Genomic DNA, 12,735 nt, shown 5'->3' with positions numbered 1-12,735 from the left:
TAGATTTAAGTTGGATAGTGTTCCCAATTCCACTAAAAATGTATTAGATTTAATTTGGACCGATATTTGGGGGCCTTCCCCTGTATTGTCTATTAGTGGTTTTCGATATTTTTGTCTTTTTGTAGATGACTACTCCAGATTCTGCTGGTTTTATCCATTACGGGTAAAATCAGACATATATAAAGCTTTTGAGTCGTTTCGCGTCCTGGTAGAGCGGCAATTCTCGCGCTCTATTAAATCAATTCAATCTGACTTAGGGGGTGAGTACCAAAAACTACACAAAATATTCCAATCTTTGGGAATAAATCACCGCCAATCCTGCGCATATACACATGAGCAAAACGGCAGAGTAGAACGCCGCAATAGACATATTGTTGAGACTGGCTTAACTCTACTCGCCGAAGGAAAAGTACCCCATGAATATTGGGATTTTGTTTTCGAAACAGCAACCACCTTAATCAATTATTTACCTTCATCAGCCATTAATTTTGAAAGCCCATACACCCGTCTTTTTAATACGTCACCCCCATACACCTTCCTTCGTGTCTTCGGGTGTCGGTGTTACCCATATCTAAGGCCATATAACCGGCACAAGATTGAGTATCGCTCCACCCCGTGTGTCTTCTTAGGTTACCCACCGTCCTTTAGGGGATATAGGTGCACTGATCTAATTAGCGGAAAGACTTATATCTGTCGTCATGTCCGCTTTGACGAATCTATCTTTCCTTTTGACACAGATTATTCAGCACAAGTGCCTACCACACCGGCCTTACCGTGGGCATCAGCACCAATTGTCTCGGGCCCAATAGCTGCACCGGTTGAAACACCGGCCCCGCCCGAACCTGAGCCAATACCCTTGGCTCGTGAGTCACCACGGCTAGCTATAACACATACTGCCCCGGTAAGAACGAGGAAACGACGTGCCCAGCCACAAAGTCGTGATCATGTCATGCGGCTGTGACACATGACGAGGGGTACGGAGGAGCCTTTCCAGGCTTTAACCGCAGTAGCGGATCCCACATGCTACTCACAGGCTGTGGGCCATGCACATTGGCGTGAGGCTATGGACCAGGAGTTCAACGCCTTATTGCATAACAACACCTGACGGTTTGTTCCACCTAAGCCACACATGAACATCATCGGGTGCAAATGGGTCTTTCACACCAAACGCACTGCTGATGGTTCTGTTGAGCGGTACAAAGCCCGGCTAGTGGCAAAGGGGTTTAATCAGGTAGCAGGAGAAGACTTGTTTGACACATTCAGTCCGGTGGTCAAACCGACTACAGTACGGATGCTTTTTTCCCTGGCTGTTTCCAACAGGTGGACATTGCGGCATCTAGATGTGCATAATGCCTTCCTAAATGGGCATCTAGCTGAAACCGTGTACATGAAGCAGCCCCCGGGGTATGAGGACCCCACCACACCTGGCCATGCGTGTCATCTACAGCGCTCTCTTTACGGCTTGAAACAAGCACCTCGGGCTTGGTTCAAGTGTCTTCATGACTTTCTCTTATCTGCAGGTTTTAAGTCATCTAAAACCGACGTATCCCTGTTTTATTATGCAACTGGGGACTCCCGTGTGTTTTTATTGGTGTACGTCGATGGCATAATAATGATGGGCAATGACGTCAAACTGGTGGCTACTCTTCTACAGCGTCTATCCACTACGTTCAAGATCAGGGATCTGGGATCTCCCGGCTTCTTCTTGGGCATTGAGACGATCAAGTCAGGTGACGGGTTTATTCTGTCTCAGCGTCGTTATATGACGGATCTCCTAGGGCGCTCAGGGATGACTGACTGTAAACCCCTCACTACACCGGCTGCTGTCACTAAATTAGTCACACCTACGGAGGAACTGTTTGATAATCCGACTCAGTATCGTCGCATAGTTGGAGCGCTGCAATACCTGACTATCACTAGGCCCGACTTGGCGTATGCAGTCAATCGATTGTGTCAATTCATGCACTCACCAACAGTAGACCATTGGGCTCTTGTGAAACGGGTTCTGCGTTACATCAAGGGAACTCTCGACTTCGGCCTCCAGCTTGCCTCATCTTCCTCGACCTGTATACATGCCTTCTCCGATTCGGATTGGGCCGGTTGTCCAGTAGATAGAAAGAGCACCAGTGGTTTTGCGGTTTATCTAGGGACCAATCTTATTTCCTGGCTGTCGAAGAAGCAACGCACTGTTGCTAGGTCCTCCACTGAAGCTGAGTACAAAGCCCTAGCAGATGTCTCCGCAGAGGTCACCTGGGTTGTGTCACTTCTACGGGAACTCGAGATGCATTCAGGCCACCCTGCGACGCTATGGTGCGACAATCTTGGGGCTACTTACCTTTGTGCCAATCCTGTGTTCCACGCCCGCACGAAGCATGTCGAAATCGACTACCATTTTGTCCGGGACAAGGTTGCTTCAGGAGATTTCGTCGTCAATTATGTGTCTACCACGGATCAGTTAGCGGATGTCTTCACCAAACCTCTTTCAGCGTCAAGGTTCGCAGCTTTACGGGACAAGCTCAATGTTGTCTGTCTACAACCTTGTGCTTGAGGGGGTGTGTTAGTATGACTAGTATTTTTATATTTATTATTTGTATAATATATAGTCATAGATTAGTGGTGGTAATTCTGTTTGACTTAGCTTTCTATTAGTTAGAGATTAGTTCTACGATATACTTTGTAATCCTATCTTCTGTTCAATCTATCTGAGGTGAATTCACTAATCTAGTTTAGGTACCAAATAAAGGGTTTTATGAAAAGTTACAAATTTTAAATCTCAAATTAATTCACTTAGCAAGCTATAATATTAATATTATTGTTGACATTGAATTTTGTCATTATCGGAAGATATATACTGAGAGAAACTGTATTAAGGAGACTATATGCTCCTACAATAGGGGCAATGAAGCACTGGGGTAATTGCTTCCCCAATCCCTCCTCACCCGGGTTGTTATATCGTGGATCGCGGTAACAAACGGCGTTGTTTCTTTAAGTAAAGAAATGGCGCGCCGTTACAGTTTCGGAGTGTGTATTTTTTGTGTATTAATTACCAACTAAAATTACAATGTATTTAAATTGACATTGCCTCACGTATTATTTTTATGTTATCAAGTGAAACTGCATTTGAAATGAAATGAAAATGTAGTTGTGTTGAAACAAAACTGCAGTGTATACAAAATGAAACTAAATAAAAATTTCACATATTTGAGTATATATTACCCATCGAAATTGTAGTTATATCAAAATGATATTGTAGTTGTGTTGAAATGAATCTGCAGTGATGAAACTGAATAACATTTCACATATTTGAGTGTATATTGTGCAATGAAGCTGTAGTTATATTGAAATGATCATGTAGTTGTGTTTTAATGAAACTATAGTGTATATAAAATAAAATAAAATAAAATAACATTTTCACATATTTGAGTGTATAAATATCAAATGAAACTGTAGTTATATCGAAATGAAACTTTAGTTGTGTTGAACTGACACTGCAGTGTATACAGAATGAAACTGAATAACAGAGTTACTTTTTGCGGAACGACACGAGAAGGGTGCCGTTTCTTTCATTAAACAAAACAACGTTGTTTTGAAGCTCAGTGCATAATCGATTATGCACCGCGGTACACGATATAATTTGCCGCCCCACCCCCCTTTTTTTTTATATATTATATATATATAGCACTAACTTATATTTAAAACCTAAATATATGTACAAATTTTTAAATGTTTGAGCAGCTTAGTCGTACCTATTTCAACACAATAAATTATAGTTTTTGCCTCCCTTTTATTTTGTAGAGGGATTTTAAGTTCTTCAACCATCCCCCCCCCCCCCCCCCCTCCCTACCTTTTCAATAACTATTTATAATTACAAATGGAGAGGAAAATGCATTAACAAAAATCCTATATTTGTATCTATACTCTGTATATCAGTATTCAGTATATCTGTATATGTATGTATTTACAGAATTACAGGCGTATGCGTACAGTGTCCATTTCTAGAGAATAGAGAGAGAGAGAGAGAGAAAGTGTATTTGAGAAGCTACTCTGATTTTGAGAGAGAGAGAGAGAGAGAGAGAGAGAGGAGGGGAAACGTGTACTGAACAAGTCACAGTCACACATATATACATACATACAATCACACACATAAATTGTGAGAGATAACTCTCTCTCTCTCTACAGTTCTTCTTCCTTGCATTGCATTTGAGTTTCTCACTCAGACCTCTGAAGCTTCTAGAGCTGGAAAAAGCCAGGTGAGCTTCTAGGGATTTTTCTTCTTTTTAAAACAAATTTCTTTTGTAATTTGTTACCCCTACTGTAAGATATAAGAGGATTATACTTTGCGTTGTTCGAAAACTATTTGCTTGGATTTTTTCGTTTCTTAATGGGGGAGTAAAAGAGTAAAGCTTAATCTAGTTTTGATTTACTTCTTTTTTTCTCTTGTTCTTCATTTCTTACAGTGATCTTTCTGTGACCTGATTTTCAACTTCTTAATCTGTTTATGATTTTCTTTCTTTGCTTTTTCGGGTTCTTTTGGGTGCGATTTAGGCCTTTAATTACAGAAATGGAATGGGATCTCTTGCTTATGATTGATTGATCAATGAGCATTTAGATTCGGTGGATATTGATTTTGATTTTGATTTTTGATTTTTTTTCTATGAAATGTGGATGTGTTGCTGAGTGTCCATTTTCTTGAATACTCCTTTTTTTTTTTTTTTGGTGTACATATCCATTTTCTTGAATATATGTATTGTTGTCATCTACTCTTGAGGTCTCCTACTTGTTGACTTTCAGTACCATGGCTTTGACTGATTATTCTTATATCTGACTGGAACACTTTCCTTTTCTTTCTTCTTCAAAGTTTTCTTCATCCTATTATTTATCTAGGTCTTGGATATAGTACCAAAGGGCTTTTTTTTTCCTAATTTTTTTTGGCCTTCCAAACATGCAAGGATTACTGGATTAGAGCTAATCCTCCTTTGATCTGTGGATGGATTTCCATTCTGGGTTTGTTAATTTCTTTTTGGAATGTACAGTATGCAGCTCATGGATTGATTATTCTAACAAGTGCTTCTTTCTTTTAATAACAGTTTATTTCTTTTATCTAATTTGAATTGTTTATTCTAAGAACTTATTGTATATGTTGTAATGATTTCAGAGATTGTGTTCATACTTTTGTAAGTTTGCTTTTATATAATGTGGGTTAACTTTTTGGTTTTCTTCATACAGGTGCTGGACTTTTGGTGTATTGAAAATTTTCTCGGGCGATTTGAGGTTTAAGGACAATGTTGAGGAAGAGGACCAGATCACAGAAAGATCAACAGATGGGTCAACTGATGCCTGATTCATCATCAGAGTCCCATTTAAGCTCTGGTGTTTTTGCTCAGAAACACAAAGTCAGTTCCTTCTTCAATGTCCCTGCTCTGTTTGTTGGGCTCAATCCTAAGCAATCAGAATCTGATTCAGTTAGAAGTCCCACTTCTCCACTTGAATTTCGGGTCTTCTCGACTCTGAGTAATACCCTTAGGTCTCAAAGATCATCTGAGGGACATCAGAAGAGCTGGGGTTGTAGTAAAGTAGGCCTAAGCATTATTGATGCTCTTGATGACAAAACTAAGCGGCTCGGGAATCTTCCCATACCCTCTAAGAGTAAAAATATAATCTTTGGACCACAAATGAGTTGCAAGACACAGAATTTTCTAAACCATTCTGACTCTTTTGGTGCAGCTAAGTCGTTGCCTAAAAACATTCCAATTTTCCCTTGTACTGAGCCTAAACCATTCAATCTCCATAATGACAGTTCTTATGTTTTGTTTGGAATTGGAGATGCCCCATTGGAGGAGGGTATTTCGTCTGCAAATATGCGCTCTCGCTCACTAGATTCAGGAAGATCTGGGTCACATTTTGCTAGTTTTGCAAGCCGTAAATCTAACTTGCACTCTGGGAGTTTTGGTACTGAACATGGAATAAACTCAGCAATTTCTCAAAATGTCAGAGAACTGTCAAAGTTGGGCAACTCATCAGGTGCAAAGCTGCGCTCGATGCCAGTGCCTGCTGGTTCTATTTCAACAAGTAAGATAGAGCTTTCTGAGGATTATACCTGTGTAAGAACCCATGGCCCCAATCCTAAGGTGACCCATATTTTTTGTGACTGCATTTTAGAATGTCACAACAATGAATTCACCAATTTTTCAAAGAATGGTGAAGAGGAAAATGGGTTGTCAAAGGGGCCTGGCTGCTGTGAAGAACACTTTTCATATCCCTCAAGTGATTTCTTGAGCTTCTGCTATACATGCAAGAAGAAATTGGATGGCAAGGACATATTTATATACAGGTTTGCTACAATGTGCTGTTCTAGTGATCTATATATGTTTATGCATAATTTGACAGTTGAATTGTGATTCTTAGAATTTATACGTGTTTTTATGTTATACAGGGGTGAGAAAGCATTTTGTAGTTCTTCTTGCCGCTCTGAGGAGATTTTGATTGATGAGGAAAAGGAGAAAACCAATAAAGGTGGTGATGATTTTGAAAAGCCAAACAGCCGCGAGGAACCTTATGAGAGCAGTTTGTTCATTGCTACATAGGACACTGCGTTGTAGTCACTAGGGCCATGATTGATGAGATTGTCACACAGGGTAGACACCATTTATCATCTGTTTCCTAAGAGCTGTTTTATGTGGATCTTTCTGCAGCCATGGATGATTGTAGTGTGCACTGCTCCTGAATTTCATTTCTCATGGTCTTGGTGTGAGACGGTTAAACCTTGATTTTGCATAATTCTAACTTTGATATGCTATAGTAGAGTTTCCTCTGGAAATCTCTTCGAGGAGAAGGGCTGTAGTACACCCTTTTGGCTCCCCAAATTTTCGTTTTTGTTCTTCTGTAGTGGCAGAAGTTGATAAGCCTCACCCAACTTTTCTAAATGAATATTAATGATTTTATGTATACCTCAGCTTTTGCCATTTGAAATCTTAATAAGTATCTTCCTGAAATCGATACTTTATTTTCCTACAGATACGAACACTTGTGAACTTCTCTGCATATTCTCTTGAATCCAGCAGCCTTAAAGCCCAAAAGCATCATTAGCTCTGCTATACTATGAGTTTCAAACTTTATGAATAATCACATTGCATATGCCATTAGATTCATTTGCCTGTCTGTTTCAGACTCGCGTCATATATATATCCTGCTTCAGTGCTTACTTCTGCTTAGGTTCTGTTCTGCAGTGCGCTTTCTTTAACTGATCATTCTGTATTGACGTTCGGGATACCTTGTGTATGAACTGTGATTAGGATGGCAGTGATGAATTTTTTGCCCATTCTTTAACTGATCGTTCTGTATTGACCTTCGGGATACCTACCATGTTTATGAACTGTGATTAGGATGGGTGTGATGAATTTTACACGCTTTCTTTAACTGATCATTCTGTACTGACCTTCGGGATACCTTGTTTATGAACTGTGATTAGGATGGCAGTGATGAATTTTTCGCGCTTTCTTTAACTGATCATTCTGTACTGACCTTGGGGATACCTTGTTTATGAACTGTGATTAGGAGGGCAGTGATGAATTTTTCGCGCTTTCTTTAACTGATCATTGTTGGAGTACATTGTTTGACTTGTCTCTGTCGAACATGGGCACACCACACTCCACACTGAAGGTGATGTATTCAAGCTTTTCTTTAAAATGCCTTTTTTTTTCCTGTACTTTGGTGTTCATGGCATGTGGCTGCTATTATCATGGAGGTCCTCCAGAGAAGACAACTATTATGCTTCTTATCTGGGAAAACTGTTGGTTTACTTTTGCTTTGCTTCTCCATTTCCTTGCTTGCTATCCATTTTATACAACATGATTGTGATCATGAAATTGAATGTGTCTAAGTTGTGGTCTCGACTTTCGACCCACAACTTAACTCATTTTGAGTGAAGTAAACGATTTTTAATCTTTTTTCTTTTGGTGTAAACCACGAGGTGTTTTGGGTCAATCTTCGGCCGTCTTACTATCCAGGTCCACTTGACTAATCTCAGTTTGCTCCGAGATACAGATTTAACATATTAAAAGTATATTTTTAATATATTAAATTTTTGCTTTTTGAAGGTACAAAAATAATGTACATTTAATACAAAAATAATGTACATTGTATTCAGGAAATGTACATTATTTGTGTACTGAGTGTACCTTATATTATATAATGTACATTCAGTACAAAAATAATGTACATTTAGTATATTAAAAATGTACTTTTTATTTTGGTCTATACAACACTTTGTGGACCATGGTGCACATAATAATTTGCCAAGTTCAATGGGCTAGGCAAGCATCACTCTATGAACATAATTATTATAGTCAATTGTTATATCGTGAACCAGGTTCTAATATGTGCATGTTGGACCATGGTCGGGCAAGCATCACTATATGAACATAGGGGTGTAAACGAGCCGAGCCGAGCTCGAGCCTGGATAGGCTTGAGCTCGAGCTCGTTAATGAAGGCTCGGCTCGAGTTCGAGCTCAAGAATTGATGCTCGAGCTCGGTAATTTTCGGGCTACTCGAGCTCGGCTCGAGCAGCTCGATTGTTCGAGTTCGAACTCGAGTTCGATCTTGAGCTCGGGTTCGAGCTCGATTTTGACATTGAATTTGACCTATTTAAAACTTTTGATTAAAAATTCAAACTACTTTGTTTTATCCATACATAAATAATAGAAATCTTTTAGGGATTTTGAGTTTAAAATTTTAATTTCTAATTGTTATTTTTATATATTATTATTATTATTATTATTATTATTATTATTATTATTATTATTATTATTATTATTATTATATTATATTATATTATATTATGTATTATATATATTATATATTATATGGCTCGCGAGCGGCTCGACGAGTCACGGGCTTAGAATATCGAGGCTCGGCTCGAGCTCGATTACTAAACGAGCCGCTCGAGCTCGATTTTGGCCAAGCCTGAGCCGAGCTTTAATCGAACCGCTCGCAAGCGGCTCGGCTCATTTACACCCCTATATGAACATAGTTGTTATGGTTCACCAGTGATAGGATTTACCAATCAAGTACCATTAAAAATCATTATCAGTAATACTCGGTACACTACATTATTCCAAAAGGCTGAACCCCAACCCTAAGGGCCCCCCACATCCCGGCCCGACAGAGCATTTGGGAGGATGTAAATCATGGTGAGTCAACTAAACATGAATCATAGAGGCTAGACCGCCCACATCCCGGCCCGACAGAGCATTTGGGAGGATGTAAATCATGGTGAGTCAACTAAACATGAATCATAGAGGCTAGACCGGTGCTCACTGCGCACAAGAAGCCATCATGGTGAGTCAACTAAACATGAATCATAGAGGCTAGACCGGTGCTCACTGCGCACAAGAAGCCCCCTCACTTTGAGATGTTGTTTAAACATGAATCATAGAGGCTAGACCGGTGCTCACTGCGCACAAGAAGCCATCATGGTGAGTCAACTAAACATGAATCATAGAGGCTAGACCGGTGCTCACTGCGCACAAGAAGCCCCCTCACTTTGAGATGTTGCTCCCACACTGTCGCTGGTGAGACTCGATCCTTGGTCATTATTCCAAAGTTTCACCTCTATGACCAGATGAGCTACCCATGCGGGCTACTCGGTACACTACATGATTGTATTGATCGACACCATAGAAGTTTCAATAATTGTATAGTTGTATTACGGAGTATTATTTTAACTAGTATTTGCACCCGTGCGATGCACGGTCATAAATCTAAGAAGTAATACGTAATGCCTAACAGTTAGAAGTAATAGTATGAACTGCTATTTTTATTACACATTATTAAAAACTTCTTTAAATACGACATTTGTAGTCGTATTTTTGGATTGCAAATTTTCATCACAAATCAACATTTTTAATCCGCTCGGATTACTAACCCTTGACACAGCTACATACAGTTGTCCATGATTAAATACCGGTCTCTTCAGGAATAAACCGACGTTTGACAATGTTTGACCCTGGCTTTTGTTTATTGTCATGACATATGACAACATTAGCGGAAATTGTTTTCTCTGAAACTTAAACGGCAATCTCGGATCTGACGGTATTAAGGACATCCTTGGTATTAAAACCTTCGTACCAGCAGTTGTTCCAGTCAATATCTGCGCTTCTAAAACATGTTTAGCCAACTTTGAAATGATCATTCTTGTACCATTGAACAATCCCAATGAGTGATCAATATTTCTCAATAGCATAACGGGTGATCCCACTTTTAAAGTCAATGAGTGATTTGGCACTCCAGAACATCGTAATCCATTTAAAAACTCCCGTGTGTGTAGATCAGCAAGCATGTCAACATTGGAATCCGATTTGCACACCGAATCACAGCTTAGATACGTCATTCCTTCTGCAGTATTAAATTCATTCATGTATTCATTGATGTTATCTACCACGTCCAAAGTTGGAGCCAGAATTGCACAATCTTTTAGACATTTGACGTCTCGAATCCCATTACGAAACCCCGGGAATATGCTATCAACAATCGTAGAAATAGGATCCTCCACCGACTTGAGTAAGAATTTTCCTGGAATGTTGATCTCACATTCACCATCCAACGAATCACCAATCGTTCCATCACCTATATTAGCAATCCACCTTGCATATTCTTCAATTTCTTGAACTCCAGACTCTGATTGCAATGCTCTAAGCTGCAGATTCTTTGTCAGTCTAAAGACTTTACAGCTTCTCCAAAGATATGATGAATTTATACTTGCACCAACTATATCTTGCCTGGTCCCCTTTGGAATTACCGGTAAAATTTGCCTGGTCGTCTTGTAGTAGTGGATTGGTTTACTTGACCTTTTAGCGTTACAGTGAGCAAAACAGGAACGTTTAAATTAAAGCATTATATAGTAAAACAAAGACCAATTGTAAAATGCACTTGAAGTTACCATTAGTGATGCCGCTACTATTAGTTTGGACTAAAGGGCTGTTGACTCCTAGTACGAATTTTCTGCATTTACTGTTGCTATTTGTATATTCCATATTATGTGCGCCGAGGTGATACTGATAAATTCTTGTTTTTAGAAAAATACAATAAAATAAACATTAGTATAAACGTATAGATACATGAATAAAAAAGAATAATAACATATATAATAAACAATGAACTGTTTTGGTTTACCATCCGTGACACCAGTATTGGGTGTTGCAGTTCTATTAGCAGTGCAATTTGGTGTTCCTGCCGCGTATGAGTTCGTTTGATTTTCTTTTCCAGCAACATCCGTATTTGTTCCCACCGTAAGAGTAGGTACATTTTCTGCCACATAATAAACAAAAAAATATATTTATTTAAATTTTTTTTGTATATTAATAAGTACAAAATAAAGACATGACAAAATACAACCCATTACGGTGTGGACCATGGTCCACACCTGGATACTTGTTTCATTCTGGACATACAATTGTAATATATAGGGAATGTACATACACTTTGTAGTTAAGGTACAGTACCTAATATAATGAAGGGAAAAAGAACAAAAATAATGTAAAACACAATGGTCCACACAATGTTATGTGGACCATAACAGAAATACTTTTAAAATATATTACATTTACATTAATTTTGTAGTTAATGTACATTAACTAATATAATGTATACTCAATGCACCCACAATGTACATCCCAATTGCTAAATGTATTATATAATTTTGTGATGAATATACATTTACTTGGACCATACTTAACCCAGTTATATCAATCATTGAATAAGCCCTACTTAGCAAATGTAGAACACAATATTTAACTATACATAAGCCCAAATTCACTAAGCCCAAACCCGACCCTACAACCCAGACCCGATATACCCGACCCACTTCTCCCTAAGACTACTCGTAGATACACATTTTGACATTTCAGACCACCCTCTCCTACCTCTTAGCTCTCTCTCTCTCTTACACTCACTCCGCTCGTAAGCTCTCTCTGTGTCTAAGCTCTCTCTGTCTCTAACCTCTCTAAGCTCTCTCTGTGTCTAACCTACTGTAAACACTCCGATCTTCATGCTAAACACTCTGATCTTCATGCTAAACACTCTGATCTTGTTCCTTTGGCTCTATTGTTTATGTTTTATACTGTTACGCCACACCAATTCCATTGTGACCGCCTAATCTCGCTATTTACCGAAAAACCTTGATTCGTCTAAACACTTACCTCACTAACTCATTAGGACTCCGTAATTTCAAATCCATCTAGTGTTTAAGAACGATTTGTGTTGTTTTAGACATAGAGGTTTGAAATGATCGAAAAACCCTAACTGTGGATTCGACCGATGGTGTGAAAAGCTTTAAATCAGGTAAAATTTCTATCCATTTCGTGTTTTTATACTCTAATCTGTGTAAATCATTATATTTACTTTTACATAGTGTATAGATTAGTTAGACATACAAAATCAGTTAGGGTTTTAACCAAGTATTAATCTCGATTTTTTTTTCAGACAGTTTTGTAACATATTCAGCAAGAATAATGATAACAATGGCGTTTTTGTGTAAAAATTCTCGGCCCACTGTACATAAAACCAGATTTGCGAAAGGTAATTCTGAAACTAAAAACTTAATGTGTGTAGGTTACCTGGATTATTACTTGGCTGCTTCCTCTTGCTCCCTATAATTGTAGAACTTAGAATTTTCCGCATGATTACACTGTTTATTTTTTGTGTGGTAAAACTGAAACTGCAAATATTGTAACTGTATTA

The 12,735-nt window shown here is 38.7% G+C and overlaps 2 protein-coding genes across 3 annotated transcripts; one reads left to right on the top strand and one right to left on the bottom strand.

Annotated features, from left to right (window-relative positions):
• Positions 1-4,162: 4,162 nt before the first annotated feature.
• LOC109154316 lies at positions 4,163-6,952 on the top strand. 2 transcript variants are annotated; one of them, XM_019302138.1, is made up of 3 exons: positions 4,163-4,250; positions 5,227-6,331; positions 6,434-6,952. In XM_019302138.1, exons 2-3 carry the CDS (start codon positions 5,283-5,285, stop codon positions 6,582-6,584), a joined length of 1,200 nt encoding a protein of 399 aa, XP_019157683.1. In that variant the 5' UTR covers positions 4,163-4,250; positions 5,227-5,282; the 3' UTR covers positions 6,585-6,952. The 2 variants fall into 2 exon arrangements, with proteins under 2 accessions (XP_019157683.1, XP_019157684.1); XM_019302139.1 differs by lacking the exon at positions 4,163-4,250 and adding an exon at positions 4,488-5,004.
• Positions 6,953-9,817: 2,865 nt separating this feature from the next.
• LOC109154279 lies at positions 9,818-12,232 on the bottom strand. Its single transcript, XM_019302106.1, has 2 exons — positions 12,195-12,232; positions 9,818-10,844 (listed from the first exon to the last, which is right to left on the bottom strand). Exons 1-2 carry the CDS (start codon positions 12,230-12,232, stop codon positions 9,818-9,820), a joined length of 1,065 nt encoding a protein of 354 aa, XP_019157651.1.
• Positions 12,233-12,735: the final 503 nt, after the last annotated feature.

The sequence above is a fragment of the Ipomoea nil genome, unplaced genomic scaffold, assembly GCF_001879475.1.
Source record: "Ipomoea nil cultivar Tokyo-kokei standard unplaced genomic scaffold, Asagao_1.1 scaffold2616, whole genome shotgun sequence".
NCBI lineage: Eukaryota > Viridiplantae > Streptophyta > Magnoliopsida > Solanales > Convolvulaceae > Ipomoea > Ipomoea nil.
This window is presented reverse-complemented; position numbering and strand designations above follow the sequence as displayed.